This window comes from Equus przewalskii, chromosome 17, assembly GCF_037783145.1.
Source record: "Equus przewalskii isolate Varuska chromosome 17, EquPr2, whole genome shotgun sequence".
Lineage (NCBI taxonomy): Eukaryota > Metazoa > Chordata > Mammalia > Perissodactyla > Equidae > Equus > Equus przewalskii.
In genome coordinates this window covers 56,646,785-56,669,055 of record NC_091847.1, presented here as the reverse complement: position 1 = coordinate 56,669,055, position 22,271 = coordinate 56,646,785, and the positions used below count along the sequence as shown (strand labels likewise).

The window sequence follows — 22,271 nt, the reverse complement described above, 5'->3', positions numbered from 1 at the left end:
CACATGCATTTAATGTACACATGACTTTAGAATCTACCTCCTGTGAAGATGAGACCAATGCCTAAGCATATGAGAGTGGCAGCTGTTCAGTGGGGCCACAAGAGGGAAGGCCCAAGTGGGATGAATGGCAAGCAGCAGGTGGCCACACTCTTCTCAGTGACTTTTCAAAGATGTGTGTCAGCAATCAAAATTTAGAGTAATAGCCAGAAAATACTGTCTGGGTACTTACTACACACCCACCATCATGCTCTAGTTACTTACATACTTTTTTCTTCTTTATTTCTCAAAACAACAGACATGATAGGTATTAAGGTTATAGTGGCTTAATATTAAAACAGAGTGGAGTTAAATTTGTGGGCGAGAAAAAGCACTTTGGAATTCTCCATCCTTTCCTCATTCACACTAGGAACTTGAGAATTATCTTAAAGGAAAGAAGAAGTGAATGTCCTGCCATCTAGATACAGATTTTCCCTTTCTTTCTTTCTTTAGCTCAGTGGCTCGCAATCCTAACTGTGAATATGTATTACTGTAAGCACTAGTTCACATATATTAAACTTTAAGCACGATTTAAGGGAGTTTATGATAGTTTTGACTACACCAGATTTTTGCTTTAGGCGCTAACTTTAAAACTAACCCTCGATTAACAACAGACCCCACTTTAAAGTGAGCAATCAAAATTTAAAATATAAAACAAAATTCCAGAAACAGTAGTTATTGCCAAATGGTGTTCCACTGTGTTAAAGAAAGATTGAGAAAGTAATTTAAATCATCTTTTCTAATATCAGCATCTTGATGCCTTTGGCTCTGATGCCAACTACAGGAAAGAAAAAGGATCAGATAAGGAAGAGTTGTTCAGCTTCAAAGTTTCTTTAATAAAGTTATCTTTCTTGTATAGTCCTATATAGCATAAGAGAAATTGCTCAAACTTTCTCTATATCTTTTCTCACCTGTAAGAAGGAAAGGTAATACTTATTTACAAAGAATAAGTTTTAAAATCTCATCTTTTCCACGAAAGATTTACAGGCTTCTTGGAAATGCCCCTTTTTTCTTAAGCCTCCCATAGCAATCATTTGCCACATGGCGCCAGGGCCCAGAGTTTATGACAGTTTATGAGTATCAGAGCCAGACAAATTGAGTGTAAATACCAAGTCTGCCACTTAGTAGAAATATCACTTTCTGCTATTTATTTCACCTCTCTGACACTCAGTTTCCCCAGGCGTGTAATGGGAATAATTTCTTGCTCCCTCCCAGAGCTATTAAGGACAATGTGCCTGGAACTCAGCAGACATTCAAAAATATTTGTTGACTGAATGAAAAGTAATTGTGAAATACATAATATAGAAGGAGCCCATAGTAAGTTCTCATCAAACTGTAGTAATTATTATTATCACTTCCTATCATCTACTAAATATGTGGGAATGATTTTGTTTTAAACATTCTAAGTAAATAAAAAGAGCAGATTCAGGAGACATGGGAACATTGGTGAGAGAACAGAATGCCAATATAAAAGTAATTATGACAGTATTTGAGAAATTTTATTTGCATATGCAAATTTTGTCCAGTTCCAATTCTGCCATCAAAGCACACTCCATTAGATGGCCACCAGGTGCAAGGGCATGGATGCTTTCACACAGCTCTGTGGCTGTAGTCTCTACATTTGGCTTAAACTCTATTCCGTCAGCATCAGATCAGCCTTACTCCTCTGGTCTCTCTCAGGTCTCAGTGGTACTAGTGGGTCTCTCACAAGATCATCTGCTCTCATTTCTCATAAGTCTTCTGTGGGGTCTTCCTGCTCCAGCCAGTGGGCCCCTGCCAAGCTGGCTGGCTTCCAACTCAAAAACCCAGGAAGGCTAAACTTCAAGGCCCCTGCTGACTATAGCACTGTCAAGCTTACTGGAATAGGACTGTTTTCCAGACTGGTATGGAGCATCCTATAAGGTGGCTTCTTCCAACAGCACCAAAGGGCAACACGGCAAGAGTTCCCTTGCTGTTCAGTATTTCTTCAACTTACCTAACTCATCTCCTGTTCTCCAGGCCCAAGTTGAGATGGGCTATCAGGAAACCTATGAAGACTATTGCAGTCTGCTCTCTCTCTCTTTTCCTCATATTACCACAGTCCTTTTTTACTGCCTTTATAGCATATACTCCATCTTAATGCCACTAAGCCTTCATGACCAGAGGGATAGTTCCTCTCTACTCTATGTTAATTCTATAAGCTTAATCCCTCATGCTTGGTTGTTGATCTGCCAATAAAGGAAGAAAATAAAGGAATTCAAAAATCTTCTCTCAAGACAATATCTTGGTTTGCAAGGCAGTGTTTTTTCTGCATAATCCCATTTTGCATGTCAGAAGCTAAATATTACCTTGGTCTTAGTCTTTGCACTGCTTCAGAACCCTATTTTAATCTTCTCTGTAGACAGATGGATGCCTTGGATGGAGTAGGCAGAAGGTCTAATGCCTGAAAGACAATGGGCAAAAGCACATTAGTACTTTCTTGAACATTTCCCTACAATATTTCAGGTTTAAAGTGCAATTTGTCAGGAAATTTCCCTTTAAGAATATCACAGATATTCAGATTATGAGTCTGCATAATATTTTAAAAATATCTCATTCATTATTTGTATACAGTACAGAATGTGCAAAAAATAAACCTGGGGCTCCAAATTCTGTGCCGTTATGACTGTGGTTTATAGATAACATTCTCAGTGTAAACTATTTTGGTAATTTTACGGTGTTGACATTTGTCTATGCTGAACTAAGCTTTGATCGGTTTCCCTAAATGGAGCCATAAAACTACATAGCTGTTTTCTAAGATGAAGATTGTTGGTTTTGGTTATGATCAAACTAATAAATTGAACGGGCTGGCTTAATCTCTAGTACACATTGATGTAGATTTTAAACTAGAAAAGCAGAAAATGAAAGTATGTTTTCTTTGGCAGGCATTTGATGTACTTGGAAGAGTTGAAGCTTACCTTAAGCTCCTTAAATCAGAGGGTTTAAGTCTGCCTGTCTTGGCAGCGAGGCATGAGGAATTAAACAGAGAAATTAAAGACTGCACAGCTGATGCTTTGCAAAAGGGACAAGACTTAATCAGCCAAGTAGGCTCCTGCAGGTAAGTAAAGTCTGTTTCTTCCTCAGTGTAACGAGCTTTGTCACAGTTTCCACAGCCTGTTAAAAAATAAGTTGCATGATTTTTCTTCTGCTTCTGATGTTTTGCTGCATTATAACATGGCTTAAAGGGATCTGCTGAATTTTGGTCAACAGTGATTCTGAATACAGCATTACTCATCCAGAAGTGAGGCCATAGTCTAAGCCTGAGGACCTCAGGATGCTAGAGCTTCTTTCTATGGGTTTTCTAGAAGGGGAGGGAGAAAGGACAGAAGAAGGAGCAGAGCTTCAGTTCTCAGTGCTTTTCATATCCCAGCACCTCCACGGACTTTCTTCCTCCCTTTTAATTCATGAGCCTTCTGTCTACCCTTTTCCTTTTTTCCTTTCTGGAAAAAGTAAAGCACCAGAACTCTCATTTGTGACCTTGGTGGCTCCCCAAGCAAAACCCTAAGTAAAAGGTGACATTAATAATGATAATAGTAGCTCACTTTTTTTGTTTTAATTGAGAGCTCACCATGTGCCAGGTGCTTGCTAAGAGCTTTAGGAGCATTATCGCATTAATCCTCACAGCAACCCTACAAGGCACATGCTATTAATGTTCTCCTTTTACAAGTAACTGAGACAGAGAAATTAAGTAACTTGCAAAAGTTCACCCAGCCAGTTAGTAGCAGAGCCAGAATTTGAATCCAAGTGCACAGACCCTAGACCCCATGCTCTTAACTAGTGTGCTAGGGTGGATTGTTTGTATGAGCATATTCGGTGAGCGTATCAGTGTGAGCTTAGAGTTGGATGGGAATGAGGAGAGAGAAGGACCTTGAGAAACAAAAAGAGAATGCAGTGGGAACATATGAGAAAGAATAGGGATTGGAAGACAAAGGGGAGATGATAGAGTGGGTGGTGGGACAGCTATTGACTAGGAAGAAATGAAGGTATGGCTTGTGCTTTGACAGAGAGAGACAAGAAGATTGGTGCAAATGGGGTGAGCCCAGTTTTTTATCTTCCATAACCACAACCTTTTTATTTTTTATTTATTTATTTTTTTGAAGGAGATTAGCCCTGAGCTAACATCTGCTTCCAATCCTCCTCTTTTTGCTGAGGAAGACTGGCCCTGAGCTCACATCCATGCCCATCTTCCTCTACCTTATATGTGGGACACCTACCACAGCATGGCGTGCCAAGCAGTGCCATGTCCGCACCCGGGATCTGAACCGGTGAACCCCTGGCCGCCAAAGGGGAATGTGCAACCTAACCGCTGTGCCACTGGGCCAGCCCCTCCACAACCTTTTTGAAACTCAGACATTCAATTTGAAGAACAATGAAATAGGTCAAATGTGGTAAAATTATTTTATTTCTGTTTAAACCTTCATTTTGCTCTCTTTTAGACGCATTTACAAGTGTTGGTTTGGTATGTTTAGGTTTAGCACATTTTCTTTTCAGAAGACAGTCTGAACACAGACAGATATTTAACCAGAGCATGTGATGGTTGCTATGCGACCATGTGAAGCCGAGATTAGACATCATCCAAGGTCTTCCAGTAGGAGCCAAAAAGTGGAGGCAGTGAGAAGGGCAAAGGATTGTCCCCTCTGAAAAACCAACAATAATAATTGTAGCTACTAATCTTTACTTTAGTTCCATGCCATGTATCAGGCAATGATGTTTCCTCTCCACTCCAGGAGCCCCAGTGTGCCCATGCCTGGCCACATGGTCACACGGTGTGGGTACGAGAGCACCTCACCCCCCCCCCCACCCCCCCGCTAAAGGTCCAGTCTTCCAGAATGCATATTTGTCTTGGACCATGCAGAAGATATGCTGCAGGGTGCCTAGACTTGTTGTGCCCGGGCTCAGGCTACATGCTGCGCATTGATCTGAGCATGTGATGACTAACTGGTGAGGTCTCCAGTTATAATTGGGGAATGGCCCCATGTCAGTTTAGCAAGTGGATCTCAAAGCATAGACAGATACTACTTTTTTCAGGCTACTCTTTACTTGTGGTGCCTTCCCTGGCCTTGGGCAGTTTCCTTTCATGCATGAGCAGATCAGGAGGCAGCCAAAGACCCCTCCCCAGATCTCTGGAGATCTGTCTCTGGTACGCTGCCCCAGAAATTCCATGTGCGTTGGCCTCCCCAAAGTCTGATCTCTGCCTCCTCAACTCAGCAAAACCTCTGGGCTCTGTTTGAGCTTCACCTCCTTGAACTTTGGTCTGGAAATTACCTCCCAGGCAGTAAACTGATGCAATCGTAGGCTCACCTCCTTCATTTCCCTTCTCTCAGGGAGCCTGTCCTGTGCTCCCTGCTGTTCAATGTCTGAGAACCACTGTTTCTTATGCGATGTCTATTTTTCTAGTCATTGAAGCATGAGGGTAAATCCAGTCCCTGCTTCTTGGCCAGAAACTGAAGTTCCCGATTCAGTTTTGATCCTTAACTCCTGGAGTTGCAAAGCTGGTCACAATTTATTACTGCTGATCTTTATCCTGTTTGCTCTAATCAGTAATGCTTTATTTTTAATATTTAAATACAAGAGAAGAGCTTTTATCTTATCTTACATTCTGTTTTCAGGGTTTTAGTGACTGTGTTTGGCCATCTACCTTGTAACAGTTGACGTGTTTATTTACTTAGTAAGTCTCATTCTTTTTTTCCTTCTTTGCTCTTTCTAGTCAATTTTTACATATTTATTGTTTTTCAAAGGAGCGTCTGTAAGTTCTGTTCTTCAGGCTGCAGACTAGGGCTCAATGGAAGCAGCAATACTTAGGAACCATTTCAAGAAACTTGAATTAATAGTTAGGTAACTGGATTTAAAAAACAATTGGCAGTATGGTTTCTGCAACATCCTAGATATATGAGCTTTCATAGTGGTTCCAAGGTGCTTGGTTGCCCTGAGATTTCACAATATTTTACAAATCAATACTGTTTCCATTTTGCAGGAGGAACTGAAGGTAAAGTGAAATTGTGACTTGGCAAAAGACATTTTTGACTCAGAAGGTAGATGTAGAATAGAAATCCATTAAAAACTGAATTGAAATGCATTAGAATCTCAGTCGCAAACTAGTGCCACACATAGCTACTGACCTCAATCCTGTGCATTCCATTTGGGACTTGCTTCCCTTCCTCGTCTAATGGTTCACCTGTTCAACGACCTGGGTCACCATCATAGGAAAGAAACAGAACCTAAGAAGAGGATTTCAAGTTGCAGCCACTGCTGGAGTGAGGGTGGAGTTTAGAATGCTGGCAAGGGAATTGAACATAAATTTCAACAGGGCAAATTACATGTTATTGAACATCACAATGGCTTCCTAGACTTCTGAATACCAGCCACACAACTAGGACACAAACCACTAAGGTTCCTATTATCAGACATTTGAAAACTGGCATGGATAAGAAACTTAAGACTTAGAATCGAAGGAGTTTTATTTCATGCATTCTGAGGGCCCAAACAATGCCACGACTTTTAAACTTAGCTTCTCTGAACCCCAGTCTCTTCATCTGTAAAATGGAGCTATATATTTCATAGAGGTTTTTGTTTTAATCGAAGGAGATAGCACCACTCGTGGCACATAGAGAGTACCCAATAAAAAAATGGTTCACTTATTTTTATACCTTCTATACAAAGAGCTTTAAAAGCAAAATATGAAGTCACATGGTTGTTTTAAATGACTGCAACAGAGTTAGCTGCACCAATTCATATTCATTTTCACTAACTGGGGAAGGTTATATTTGAAAGGCGGCAGATAAACATTTATCTTAAGGTAATAAAAGGCAAAATTTAGTACTGGGGAAGACAGAATTTCAGAGACCCTGAGATCTAATTTTTTTTTCCTATTAGTCAATAAAAAAGGACTTGAGAAGTTCACATTTATCTGAGATGAAGCTTCCCAGTAAATCTGGGACGTTTGTCATTATTTTTCTGTAATTACTACCCTATTGGAAACAGATTCACACTGTTTTTCTATCCTGGAATCAAGCACCTTAGAGATTGGAGCAGCCTCACAAAATAAATAATGATTATTTACATGTTTCTTCCCCTTTCTATTTCCTCCCTATAATCGGGTGATAATTCTGAGTCATTGTTAAATAGTTTATTATCTTTTCAGAGTATAATATTTGTCACATAACTGAAAGAAAGAAAGAAAGAAAAAGGAATTAAAATGCTTTGATTTTAAAAGCATTTTAGTGCATTCATTTGTACCTAATTATGATGCAAGTTACCTATAAAAGTATCTGATAATGGTTGAACTTAGACTTATAGCGAAGTTGAAAGCTCCTGGCTTCTGGCCCCCTCATCTCTTCCTAGGCCTTGAGTGGCATCATCTTTGAGCATTGAGTCTAAAGATGGACCAAAGGTGGCCTGCCACTAAGCAAAATTCTGCATTTATTAAGCCACAGGAAGCTGTGGTGATTGGAAGTGCTGCGTCAGAGACCTTGTGTGAGGGTGAAGTTTTCCCTAATTGGACAAAAACAAGGAACCTCTTTTTTATTTCTCGGTGTAGCTACCAATTCAGAACCTAAAAACATATAAACACCCAACAAGACTAGGATTCCCTGTGAAGTATTCACTTGCCTTTTCTTGTTTGCTAAAAATAACTTAAGATTTACAAGTAAACTGGCTCCAGTGTAGATTCCATTTCTATCCTTGTATAAAAAGACTACGGGTTTTCATTCTACCTTGTTATGGAGAATTTAAGCTTATAAACCTCATCTGGTCTGAATATTTTGCTTTGGTATAACCTTAAGTATTGTCTGTTTTGATCTAACACATTATTACTTTTTTACTGTTAATTCTTTATATTTTCACGTTTTACCGAGAAATAAAAACAGGAGTTAATTGGGATTTTGCATTCTCTTTCCATGATTTTCATTTGTGTTGGCTACCACTACTTCCCTTGGTTGATAGTATGAATGGTGATGAACTTTGGACAGAATGTGGTTCATTCATTTGTTCATTCCGAAAATATGATTGAGTGTCTTTCGTAAATCAAGTATTCCCAAGCATCTAATGCAATAAGGGAAGTGTCTGACCTCCTGCTGTTTATATTCTGGTAGGAAGAAACAGTCAACCAACAAAAAAATCAATAAATGAGACCTTCTTATGCAGCAATGAGTATATGAAAAAAATATAAAAGTGAAATGGGATAGAGAATTACTATGGGGAGGGGACCATTTTAGACATTGTGGCCAGGGAGGAATTCTTTGAGGAGAAGGAGCTACCATGCAGATAGCTGAGAGATGAGTGGACCTGACAGAACAACGGCAAAGGTGTAGCAGAAAGAAGTATTGTGTGGCTGGAGAAGAGGGTGACAAGGGGAGAAGGGCAGAAGACAAGATCAAAGAGTTAGGTGGAAGTTAGACTATGTTCAAATGCTCATTGGCAATAATGGCAAACACTTATGTGCTTTATACATATTAGCAAATTTAATCCTCAAAACCACCCTGTGATATGGGTCCCACCACTATCATCGTCCCTGTTTTGCAGATGAGGAAGCTAGGGCACAGAGATGTTTCATAACCTGCCCTACTACCCGTCACAGGGTAGGAAGAGGTAGAGCACGGGAATGCAGGTCTGAACCGCTATGTTAGGTTGCCAGCTCCCTGTCTGTCTACTCTTTTCATTCAACTTTAATTAAGAACAAGGAGCCTGGCCACTTAGTGAGCATGGATTTTTTTTTTTATTCAATTGTGCTTAAAATGTACTCCATCTACCTTCTGGTTTCAACTCAACTCTCACCTTCCCTGGAAAATTTTTCTTTCTTTCAGCTTATTTAAAAATTACTGAATATACATATAAGTATCTCATATGACACACCAGCACTGGACTTCAAGGGCAGTCAAAGATATATAAACCTGGCCCCGAATCTCCAGAACCTTACTAATGGCCAGTCAGGAAACGACATGTCAAGGGAAGTGCTCTAGGCATGAGAAAGCCAAGGGGACAGTGGGTGGCCCACTTCTTCAGAGAAGGGAGACACAATCCCAAGCCCCTGCAATCAGGATAGGTCAAGTGAAGAAGTGAGACTTGAGAGGACCATTGTTGAATCGGATAATCTAAGGTGGGTGAAGGATCTACATCTTCTAACCAAGATGAACAGAATCAATACCTAGCATACAATACTTTTTGAATTCTTTTTTATGTGTCAGCTCTATCTCATGGCTTCACTTTTCATTCGGTGGTGTTCTGAATCATTCCTTAGTTGTTTGACTTGTGGCAGCATCCTCTCCTCAGCCAGACCATGACATCACCTTAAGGTCAGCCCTCAAGGTCAACCATGTAGGAAACCTCTTTTATGTTTCTTAGCATTTACATAGTAGGTGACTTGATTTGAAATGTTAAAGAGCTGGTATGACATTAAAGGAAAGCTTCTATCATAGTAAAAATATTTTAAAAGGTCTTAAGTGGAAAACAAATGAAAACAATCCCCACCCTACAACAAAACAAACTGAAGAAACAAAAATGGAACTTTCTTTTGCCTGATACAGTCATCTGTGGTTGTGTTTCATAGGAATTCTACCAAGCATCTAAGAACTTAAAATAACTGTTTTTTTAAAAAAGTTTGATGATGTGTTTAGATGGTAAATGTCAGATACTGAAATTTAGGAAATTACAAAGTTGAGTTCTTATGACAGTGTTAACTCAGCCACTTTCCAAATATTTTCATGTCTATATTAAGTTGTTCTTTTTAGAGGTTGAGTAAATGTCATAACTGCTATCTGGGCCTGTTAACATTGTTAAGACTTTTATAATTCTGAAACTCTTAGTGTGGAAGGCACCCAAAGTTCACACTTTCCATTAAATCTAGAAGTAATGAGATTATGTTCTTGTAAAGTATCTAGAGTCACTCATTGCAGTATGAGTTCATTTATTTGTGATGCTGATGATGTGTTGTGAAGTCACGAGGATCCCAGAGTCAGAAGGTCTGGAACTGGGGAGTCTGCGGGGGAAGCCTGACTCCAGGGGCAGAAATCTGTGCCTCGGGTGGCTGAGGCAGAGTTCTCTCAGAGTGGAGGGCTTAGAGAGAAAAGAACACAAAACAGAGAGGGGGCGAGATGTGAGTAGACACATTGATGAATAAAATGCCCATCACAGTGCTGTTTATAATAGTGCAAACCTGAAAACCACTCGAATATTTCTGGAAATAGAGAAATATTTGAATAGTTTAAGGGCAAACACATTGTGGAATGTTCTACGCCAATATCAAAAGCGTTTTTTCCTGTCTTTTCTCTTCTCCCATAACTCCTAGTAGAAGGATGCTGGAGCCTCTCAGTCTGTCTCTGAACTGTCTTTCATATTTGTCATTCCTTTAGCTCTTTGTGTTACATTCTTGTAAATCCTTCAGACTAATTTTCTCTTTTGTTAATTTTCCTTTTGTTTTTACTCATTTTTTTTTTAGTTTTTATAACTATATTGTTTTCATTTCTGGGATTTCTAACTCATTCCTTTTCACATCCAATTTTGGTTTATTTCTGACTATTTTTGCTTCAGAGTTTCTTGTTCTGTTCTTAGGGATGTTTTCCCTTGTCTCTCTGATGATCTCAGACTTATTTATCTTCAAGTCATTTTCAGATTGAGCTACTTATTTTCCTTTCAGATAAACTGCATTCATTTCTTGATTATTGAAATTTAGGATGTTACACATCCTATCTTCTCTTAGGATTTATTTTCCTCGTGTGTTCTGAAATTTTAGATGATACTCTCATCTGGAGCGGGAGACGTGCCTTCTTCATCTTTCTTTTCCTTGCTTCACTCTCTGCTCTTTGCTCTTTCCTCCTGACAGCTTTGCAATGACATTCACTTGAACTCACAGGGTCGGCAGTCCAGACTCGGTCTTCTGTTGTTTGATCAGGTTGCACAAGCTCCCATGGGGATACGGTGCCTCTCAGAGATGCAGCCGGAAAACCAGGCTGGGGATGGTTCCTGACTGCCCTGCTGTGTCTGATGCCTGGGTCCAGCAGCAGTTGTCTATAGCATTTTTAAACCTCCCTTCACAAGGAGGGCAAAACCCATCCTGGTTACTGATTTCAGGTAGAATCCTAGCTATGATACCCTTTACGTAGGACATGTTTTGGTCTCTGTGGCCTCATAGGAATGGAACTTGTGGCCCTCTCTGCATGCATCTGGACCAGAACCTAGGAGCTCTGTAGCTCCAGCCCAACTTACTGCTTTTTGTTTCTTCATTGTTATGGTATATAAAAGATGTGTGTGTGTGTGTGTGATATTTGTTTGGTGGGGATGTAGTCTCAATGTATATAACTTAAGTCAGAAAAAATATTGCAAAAACATGCATTTCATTTCTATAATATCAATGGCTCTTTTTCAAAGTAAGGATGAAAACTAGAGAGTAGCCATTGTTTCCTCCAAAATAATCATAAACATGAAGGGGCGCTGTTTGCCTCCCTGTCAAAAGAAGCAGCAAGCTGAAGCTAAGATTTTATTTTCGTTTTCAAAGCATGGTTTGTCCGTAGACAGAAAGAAGACTCTGATCAGCTGATTCCTTCTGATGAGATAGAGTAAGCTGTCAAGTGCTTACCATCTGGTTCAGCTCTTAATCCAGATGGGCCGCCAATAGTAATTTATGAAAGGTTTGAAAGGAACTTGCCATTCTCTGGAAAGAATCATTAGAACACATTAACATTGGGATTTGCTCCCCTCCCCCAGCCCCAATTTGCAACAGATGCAAAGATACAGCAACTGCTTCCATACAGCAAATGGAACAGTCTACTTTTGAGCCAGAAGTTGGTATGTCTCTGCTCGTTGGGGAAAAAATGTCACTCATTTTCCTTCCCCCATCTTTCTCCTCTACTGGCTCAATGCATAGGGGAGAAAACGCTCCCATGTGGAGTTTCTAACAAATGTCTGAAGAAGGCTTCTCAGTCTGTCATTTCTGAGTATCTGTGATGCTTGGAAAAGTCAAAGTCAACTTCAGGAGTATTCTGATGTACCTCGTGCTCACATTACAGACAGGCACCATCTAATCCCTTCTTACAGAGAAAGCCCAGAGGTCAATCAGTATTTCCAAGGCAAATTATAGAGCAACATGTTGTTAGACCTAGAAGTTAGTCCACTGGTAGCCAGTCTCCCACTCAATCAGGCAGCACGTTAGCAGTGTGGCTTCAGAATCAGAACAAAATGATGGCCTGTCAATCAACCAAGTTTCTGTTACCCGCCCTCAGTTTTTGTCCCATCATTTATTTAATATTACTGTGAAGTAATAGGACTCATTCCTGGGTGACTGATGGAATTCTACTAATTTATTTTCAGTTCATGTAAGAATTGCTGGCAGAGAGTGAGGTCATACTTTTCCTTTGATCAAACCATCTTTTCAAGCTCCGAGGAAATTGCCAATATGCATGCTATACATGTTTTAGAATGTTCAGAGGAAAAGTTTGAAATCAGTGTTTAAAGTTTCTAACTGAAAGTGATGGAATTAGGGCTGGTTGGGACCTGCAGATTAGGTTTTCACTAAGAAGGAATGGAGAGGGAGTGGCATGGCTTTAGGAGTGTGACAGATATATTCCAACTGGGAATCAGGAGAGTGAAGAGATTAATGCCCGATCAGACAGAGATGATTTGGCTGAGGACCAGAGAGAGGAAAATAGGAGCTGGCTAGGGTAAGCAAGATAATTGAGAACTTCTCGCAGTGAGGATGGGGTCTAAGCGACAGGTAAGAGTGGGGTGCACAGTGGACAGGCAATAATAGACAGTGGAACAAGGTAATTCAGTCTGTCTGTCTAAGGCTTCTAATAGAGGAGGGAAGCATCAGGCAACCTAACTATAAATGCTGAACCATACCAAAGAAGAAATTAGGCAGTCTTTGGATAGCCTGAAACTTCTATAGGAGGGCGAAGGGCAAAGTCATCATTGCTTTAGAAAACTATTAAAAACTGTCATGAGTGACGTTTTTATGCAATAACTCTGTGCATACATTCTTCTTGTTCCTTAAATCTATGTCTTCTCTCCTCTGAAATATTGATCAAACAGTATTTTATTTAATTTGAAAATATGCATTAATCTACTACTTACAAGGCTATATGCTCAGGGCTGCAGAGGATGTACGAGTGAATAGACTGTTGTCTTTTGCCTTAAAGAATTTACAGTGCAATTGATACACATGCTAAGGCACAAATCACCATAAAATGAGACGGAATCTCTTTGAAAAATTGGAAATGAATGAGCCTTCCAAAGACAGAGAGAGAGAGAGAGATCCTATTCAGTTGGTTGTGATTCACCTAAATTAAAATTGTAAGTTGCTAAAGAGCAATATTTTTTGGAAGGAATGCTTGATTTGGTTTTGTTTTCGCCATTTCCCGTTCCCTGTGCTGGAGGGACCTTTAAGACATGAATTTGAATGGGGTGCCGTGCCCCTCTAGTGGCCACTTTGTAAGCTACAGACAGTCATTGCCTTATGGGGACAAGCCAGCCAATTTCAAAAGAGCATGCAGGCCAGACTAATCCTGTTTCCATCAACACTCAGCTGAAGGAAAGTGAAATTTTAGAGGACAAATTTCCTCCACCTACTGTCATGTGTCAAGAGTGTGGACGCTGAGATCAGATGAACAGGTTCAGATCCTGGCTCTGCCACTTAATAATTGTGACCCAGGCAAATTAACTGAGCCTTGTCCTCCTCAGTTGGCTCATCTGCAAAATGGAGATCACAATTATACCCAGATCACAGGGTAGTTATGAGAATTAGAAAAGAGACTACTTAAAACATTAAAAATGGTGCCTTGTCACACTAAGTGCTCAATAATTGTTTTTGGAAAATGTTTATCCATTTACTTTCACAAACTTTGTTCTCTATACCTTCTTTTCACTTCTTCACTTTTTCTTTTTTATTTATCTTTCTAATTCCAGATTTGCATATTCTACAGAACACTTCGAACCTATAGTATATAAGACAACTGGGCTTTTAAGTGCCTTTTTAGCATATAATGTCTCAAAGTCTAAACCTAGTCAAAATACAATTATTATTACTGATACACTGCTTTTACAGGATTTGCAGATTTAAATATCATAAGAATTATTTTTAAAAGTCCCCTGATTTATTGATTATACGCTTCACTGTCTCTGAGTTATTAAAATGCAAAACTAATTGTTTTAAGTGTAACATCTGTGGAACATTGTGTGTCAGAAACAAGATTTCTCACAGTGGTTTCATTTTTTCCCCCCAATTAAACTTCTCTGGGACTCCAGTGGTACCCAGAGGACATACTCGAATCCCATGCGCATTTGACAGGATCCTCAAGCTGGTGATGATGAACCCTCACCTCTCTAGCAGCTTCATTGTCATTCTTGTGAAGTTACTTTAACTCTCAGTCACTTGGGATCTTGCCCTCCTTTCATTACTAATTACATTTATTTTTACAGAGTCATAAATTAATTATTTGAGGGAAAATTACTGAAATCTGTACCTTGTTTCAAGATCTTTTTAAACTCTGGGTAATTAATTTTAAGAGTTATCATGTTAATCTTTATTAGGATTTGAGGGAAATGACTGATGGGAAATTGAAGACTTCAACTTCTTCCATAGTAGCACAGGCTCTGTCTCAGAGAAAGGTTGAAAAGTTAAAAAGCGATCATTCCATGGGCAATGTTCTTTCATTGTTTTGCATTGCTAGTAGGCCTAAGTTGGACACAGTTAGGAAACTTGCCCATGTATCTTTAGACCAGAGCAAGTGGGGTCCAAGTCTAAGTTCATTTATTGTTTTAAAGGCATTTTCATTTTTTGAGCTGTCATGTCCCTTCTCTTTTTCTCTTGAGGCCAACACAGGTGAAAAATGACAATGTGAGGCTTGGTTTCTTTTTTATGAGCAAGTGTTTTAGATTCCTAATTGTTGGTGATGAGTTGGTGTTCATTGAATGAATACAGCCTCAAGCATTCGTAATCATCGAGAACAAAGTCCTTAGTGTTACATAAATATTTTACCCTATTGGATCAGTAAATGTTTTGTTAATTGGCTGATCCACATTTCTATTCAAAGAGCATCTTCAGATAAATGAAGCTTTTAAATAACACCCACAGGAAACTCTTGGCAGACATACTGTGCTTTTTGCCATAGGTTCTCAAAGTATTGCAGAGAAATATTAAAAAGTAAACCTTTAGAAAAGAAGATTAGACCTGATTACAAAAACCCGCAACTCATCTTTTCCCTCAGGATTGACTGACTTAAACAAAGGAATGTGATTTGGTTTTGCCCTCTGCTGTACCAGGACTATAGCTACTTAACTTCTATCATCCTAAAGCCTGAAGCTTGATAACTTTTCTCAACTCACTCCTATCACGAAAGAGTAGATCTGTTTTCCAATATTCCTTATTCCTGGCGCTTCTACATGGGGGCAGCTGGCTTGTTCCTTTCAGCTCTCAGGGGACCGGCATTCACGAGATGATGAGATGCATTCAGCGACGAGTAGATCATCTGACGGAACAGTGTTCGGCGCACAAGGAATTTGCTCTTAAGAAACAGCAATTAACGGCCTCAGTGGATGGCCACCTCAGGAAGGTAATTTCATAAAATGTGTCCTCCCTAAGTTACTATTGAGATGCAGCTTCTTGTTTGGTGATAATAGATAGTATGGCAACTGCAGCATGTTGGCATGGTGGGAGGACGGGGAGTGTCTCCTTAGGCTTCTCTTACGCTCCACATGAGGTTTTATAATTGAACAGAATAGAGTTGTAATTTACTATTGATCATCAGCCATCCCTGCCTCCTGTTGCCAAAACTAGATATGCAATCCTACCAACCACCCCAGCCCTGAACACCTGTACACCAAGGCAGTCCTTGCTTTCCACAGAATTGTGTTAACTGAACCATGTGCATATTGGGATTGTGTCCTTGAGTTACATGGTTCTATGCATGGTTCCAATATGCACAAGTTTCAGCTCACGTGGTACCATACAACATGAGGACTGCAGATAGATAGATACCCAAAATGATAAGTTTTGGGAGGTCCAGGAATAAATTGCCATTATCATACTTTATCGAACCAGGTTGGCGCAAATGACACGATCATGGTCATTCTGAATAGAAGCAGACTCATGAGAATTCTCTCTGCAGAGTGAGGATAACAGCTTGGTATGGGAGAATTTTATTTCCCATTTTCAAAGAGGAATAAAACCAGGAAGCTACTATTTGACTAAATAAAAAATTACCTATCTAAAGGTGGGATATAGCAAAAACTAGTGATATCTCAATGACATTAATGCTAACGAACCTTGCCGCATAAGTTAGGTCTGAAATTTCAATGATGTTTTCATTTGATACAATGGACTTAGATGCCTGACTTAGACAAGGAGAACTGGCAGATTTCACAGGACAGGACATTAAATAACCATGTCTCTAGCTAAATTGCCTCCCCACCTGTTATTGATCCAGAACCCTGGGAATCTGAGCCTTGGTCTGATGCCTGGGTCCAGGGAGATTCCAAATATGGTGGCAGCTGTGGTGACGCATTCCCCAGAGCTTGAGACTCAAGCTAATTTGGTGATGGTGGAAAACACAGTAGGAACTCAAACAACTGTTGCTACTTATCTTACTGCCAATTTGACTGTGGGAAGTATGGACTCTAGTTAGAGCCAGGGGATGAAGGAAGTAACTTGGATGGCATAGAATCCTTTAAAGGTCACTTTATTCTTTGAGTCATGTGTACTGAAGATCAAATCATAGTCCCCTACATTCACCAACTAAATGGCCTAAGCGAGTCCCTGTGTTTTATCATCACATGGACAGGGTTTGGTGCTGCCCTAGGATTCCTCACCCCTAAATACAGCAGTCCCTAGGTGATCTAATACCCAAGGCTTGGACCTCTGCTTCGTGATGTGCCTATAAATTGGGCCCCATTCAACTTACAGTGGATGATTGTGAATTAATCAGATAAATTCATCTCTATTGATGTGTTATCAAGTGCATTATTATTTCTAGGTAACGTAGATAATAAAATTCGTAGAAGACATGGATGATTGCTTCTATCTCACTGCTGTTAATAAAATTTATGTCTGTTAATAAATATGTATTTTTAAGCACTTACCTTCAGTGGGTGGGTCAGCAGTATTGCCTCCTATGAAGAGCAGCGTTATTAATTTACATATAAATTATTAATTTACATTTATTATTAACTTACATATAAAATCTGAAATACTTAAAACTATTTTTAGATTAAAATTGATATATCTATTTAAAGTAAAATGGGAATATAGAGAGTAATATTTATTTTCTCTACACATACGCATGCATATATGCAAATACATATTACTAAGATTGTAATATGTTCTTTATTCCTAAAGGTGGAAATGTCAATTCAGAAAATCAGTCCAATACTTTCCAATGCAATGGATGTTGGTTTCAGCCTTTCTGAATTACAGAAGATTTTGAATAAATATTTGGAACTAGATATGCAAGCTAAGGTAGATAAAATAAGAATTATTATTACAGTTAGGATTTGGTAAATATGGTTTATTGTCTTTATACTAAATAGCTATAAAACTGAATCCTGGTTCTCTTGAAGGTTGCGATTTTAAATTAGTATTGTGGCAAATAGTGACTTAACAAGGCCTACTAGTATGTGCATCTAAATTATTTATATGTACATGTGCATTTATTAGGGCGTTTGAGCTCACTGAAACTCAGCATTATAGCCTGGTATTAAACACTCCCTTGGCCCCTTTTCCTTGCCTGGGTGATGTTGGCAACCCCCTTTGAGGATGCCAGAGGAGGGAGGGAGAGTGCTTCTCTGAGACTCTTTGTGATTTTCTGCTAGAGGAAGTTACAAAAGGAAATTACCAGAAGAAGCATGCCTTAAAGCAAGATTCCAGGAGGCAAATAAAAACACCATCTTGCTGGCACACCCAGTGTCCAGGGACAGAAAATGCCCCTCATCTCCCTGGCACCTTCTCTGGCTCCCTTTCACATGAGACTTATGTTCAACTATTCCTGCTAGCAGCTCCAACCCCGCCCTGAGCCCCAGGCTGCCCCAGGAAGTGTTGCGGAAAGTGAGCCAGGCCCTCTCCTGGAGCCCAGGTGGGCGGTAACCGGCCCTGCTGCCCCTGGGTTCTCAGCCCATAAGGGCCTCCTTCACAAACAGCGCCCTCACCCAAAACTCACAGACAAACCAATTTTTTTAAATGGGATGTTTCTAATTAATTATTTAAAATGTTTAAAATAAACCATATGTCTGAATTCAATTTTTTTCCTTATTTAAAAAATTTTAGAAGGAAGAAACTCCCCTGCTTCCTGCTTCCCAGAGTGCTGTCTGGAAGCAGCGCTTGTAAATTGAAACTGCCTTCACTCAATGGAGTCCTTGGGAAGCATGTTAAACACAAGCAGGGAAGCAATCCCTTCTTGCTGCAGATGAGAGTGAAGCTTTTTTTTTTTCATTTTTGCTTGATTCCTAGCTTGGTCTCACATGAAATTTTACACGGCTCTTTCTGTGGCAACTGTCTATGTGATGCCTACAGCACCTGCTCTTCCATGTAGTCAGTAGTTCGATTGCATGTGCCAGAAATTGCACTTAAAAGAAAACACAGGAGAGCAACCCTAAGCAAGTCACATTCCCTGACTCTTTAGGCTGTTTAAACTTCATATGGAGTGTTTCCCCTACACCTGTTTTAAAATCCTTCTAGAGAGATTTAAATGACTGCATAATTGATATGTTATTTTTTATAAGTTAAAAAATGAGTAAACGACTTCTATAAATTTGCCATCTCTTATATAACAAAATTAGTTTAAGAATTTGCTAGAGCTATTGTTAAGTTTCATAAAGCAATTCTCGTGTATAATTATTTTATTCAAACTAAGTAAAATTTCTGCCAGTTTGTTTTACAACCTTTCATACCAAACAAGCTTTCTTCTATTTGTGATGCAGAAAAGAGAAGGCTCTACATAAGAGGTGTGGCTGATAGAGAGAAAGAATAATTTGAGACGGTTTTCATTTTAAGATGACTTTTTTTAAAATTTTGAAAGTTGTGCCTTTCTTTTATTGAGGAGAGCCTTGGTTTGAGTTCAATTAATAATCGTAATAGATGGATGTACAGAAGGTAATGAAATGTGAATGTTCATGATTCCACTGTTGGCTTCTGACCTCCTGTGCTTTGCTTTCATAGGAGACATCACATGAATTAGAAGCAGCTGCAAAACTTATGACAAAGAAGAAGGAATTTGAACCTGATGAAGCAGCATCTCTTTCTTCTAAAGTGAAATGGCTAGAGGAAGAATTAAACATACTCGGTGAAAGGATCGGCTCCAGGTCACAACTCCTGCAAACTTATGTGACATTTCTAAAGTCATCAGAGGAGGTACGGTACCTATAAGCTGACCTTCTTTGGCAAGGTGGCCTCTGCCCATCTTCCAGCTTCCTATGGGGATAGAAGCCCTCTTGGGTAATCCATGTCCTTCACCCCCGCACATGTACTCACTTATAGGCCCTTTATTCTCCAAAGCAATGCACAAGGACTCAAAAAGTAACTTCTTTTACTAAAAAAAATTACAAATTGTCTGTATAGATATATACACAAATAAGCAAAGTAGTCATGTTGGAGTACTTTTTACTACAGCCTACAAATATTTACAATATCCTAAACATAGATGAAAATGATTTAAAAATAAGTTATTTTCTATTTTAAAATGTCACGAATCTCTTTGAACACCTAAGTAATTAGTGTGATTCATTTAAAATACACAGAAGTGGAAATTACTGGCTGTTGGGTCCAGTCTCAGATTTGTCTTGTTTGAAGACTTCTAACAAATTTCCTCTGAAAGCTTCTTCTGAGGCATTGTTTTGACTGGTTTGTACTAGATAATTCATAAAATTCCCTCTAGTAGGCTAGGATTTCATCTCTCAGAGGTCCCAGCTTCTTAAAGATGACGTCAGTAATAGAAAAGTGCTAGGATTCCACCTCATGTAACTCTGGTCCCAGTGCACCTCGGTGCATGCAGGTCACTCTCCTTTCAGGGACGGGGCCCTGATTTAGTGGGAGGTGGAGCCAGCAGGGTCCACTCAAGGGTGAAGCCAGCCAAAGTTAGGTAGCACACTCGTATTCCATCTTCTCATCCCACCTTCCCAACTCTCTCACGATTACCTCCCACCACCACCGTCCTGCCTACACACATTTCCTCTGTTAGCTCTCCTTGTACAATATTCTGAATTCTCACCACTCTAGAGGAAGGCCATGCCCAGACCCTGGAGTCTCAGGAAACCATTGCCTCCTTTTCCACATCTTTACTCCATGTTTTGTAATTTCTGGCTTTTTTTCAGTTATCCGTAGCCCTGAACTCTCATGGTTCAGCAGAGGTATTACAACTGATGGGATTATCCTGTTGATGAACGTTTTTATTAAGAACTTGAAATGGTGGAGAAGGTACAAAGAAGTGCTTGTTTTCTGTGTCTTCATTGCCAAAAATGTACCTTCTTGGCTTCTAGTTCAGCATCTCCTTCCACGGCTCACTCTGGCCTCTGGGACCAAGAGCCTGTCTAGGGCTGGAAGCTTAGCTTTGCAAACAACTTTCTCAGAAGGACCTCATGTCCTTCCAATCTTCCCAGCTTTCACTAAATCTATTTCCTGCCTGGCAGAGCCTCCTGTCCTTCTAATCTTGGCAGTGGTCTCAATCTGTCACTCTCCTACTCTCTCAGGCTTTCCTTCTTTCCTCACCTGCTCATGGTTACACATTTCCATTCCACTCTCCATGCCCTCAACTCTCTGCCTTCCAACCTGACTAACCCTGCCAATTCCCAATACTAGATCCATCCAAGACTGTTTACTCATCTTCTCTTTCCAAGCTTCCAGATGCTTCTGCAGAAAATCATACAATTGTGCTGATTGGCGCTCTTACGAATGTATCAGTCTCTGCTTCAGCTGGGTCCACCATATGCTCCCTAGTTGGTGCCTAAACATATTACCCCAGTTTCCAAGCCTAAATCTTAGCTTATAACCTTACCTCATACGTGACTGAAAAACACAAGGCCATTGAGCCTAACTGCCTTGACTTCCTTCGACTTTCAAACCTAATAACGTGTTCACTCATCTTCCACTGTTGCCAATAAAGTCCCCACTCGTGTCCAGCATTAATCTGTAATCAGGATGCTCCTTCTTCATGCAGAATCTAGCACCAGCAACCATCCTCTAATACTTCAGATTTGCTTTTTTCCATCGCTTCCTTCCTTTTGGTCTACAGTTATGTCCAAATGGTCTTGCCCTCACCAAGGCTACCACTCTATAATTTTCCTTCCCTTCACCTCTGGACTCTTGGAGTGGGAAGATGACATTTCTTGCCTCTACTTGGTCATCCTCTCCGGTCCTCATCCCACTGCTGTTTAGTTTATTCCCCTTTCAATCCTGCCATTTGTCACTAGCTCACTCCACTGAAAATGTTCTCGTAAGCTACTTACTAGTTAACAAATGAAATGGTGTATTTTCAGTCTTCATCCTGGTTAATCTCTCTGTCACATTTAACCTGGTTACTCTCATCTCCTGTGACTTTTTTTTTTCTGGGAGTGATTCATCCTGAGCTAACATCTGTTGCCAGTCTTCCTCTCTCTTTTTTCTTTCCTTTCCCAAACCCCAGTACATAGTTACATATTCTAGTTGTAAATCCTTCTAGTTCTTCTATGTGAGCCACTGCCACAGCATGGCTACTGACAGACGAGTGGTGTGGTTCTGCGCCTGGGAACTGAACCCAGGCCACTGAAGCAGGGCGTGCTGAACTTTAACCACTAGGCCATCAGGGCTTCCTCTCCTTTGATTTTTTTTAAAGAACATATTTACCAAGGTATAATTTACATAATTTTATGCTATGTACCTACTTTAGAGTGGAGTAATTTTTAGTATATTTATAGGGTTGTGTAAGCATCACTGTACCCCAGTTTTAATATATTTCCATCACTCCAAAAAGAGCCTTGGTGCACACTTTTAGTCAATCCTGGTTTCCACCTCCAGCCTTGAGCAAGCACTGATTTGCTCTCTGTCTCGACAGATGTACCGTATTTGAATATTTCACGTAAATGGAATCATCCTGTCTACTTCTTTATCTGTTCCTTCTCCTTTTTCCTAAGTCAGTTCTCTGTTCCTGAAGTATGATGTGTCACAGAGTACCTGCATATGCACATTCTCTCTTTTGCACATTCTACACACTTTCCCTACAAAACATCACATCCCCATCTATGGTTTCAATTCACTAATAATTCAAAAG

At 39.9% G+C, this 22,271-nt stretch overlaps 1 protein-coding gene across 12 annotated transcripts in view; it reads left to right on the top strand.

The window, feature by feature from the left end:
* Window positions 1–22,271, top strand: part of CCDC141 (coiled-coil domain containing 141) — a 181,578-nt gene that overhangs the window by 114,882 nt on the left and 44,425 nt on the right. For 7 of the 12 annotated variants that reach the window (XM_070580350.1, XM_070580349.1, XM_070580346.1 and 4 more), the window contains 4 exons: window positions 2,940–3,112; window positions 15,434–15,593; window positions 17,375–17,494; window positions 19,190–19,381. In XM_070580350.1, coding sequence (XP_070436451.1) covers window positions 2,940–3,112; window positions 15,434–15,593; window positions 17,375–17,494; window positions 19,190–19,381 — 645 coding nt within the window. The remainder of the gene's footprint in view (window positions 1–2,939; window positions 3,113–15,433; window positions 15,594–17,374; window positions 17,495–19,189; window positions 19,382–22,271) is intronic. The other 5 variants (XM_070580351.1, XM_070580348.1, XM_070580347.1 and 2 more) reach the window with 1 other exon arrangement.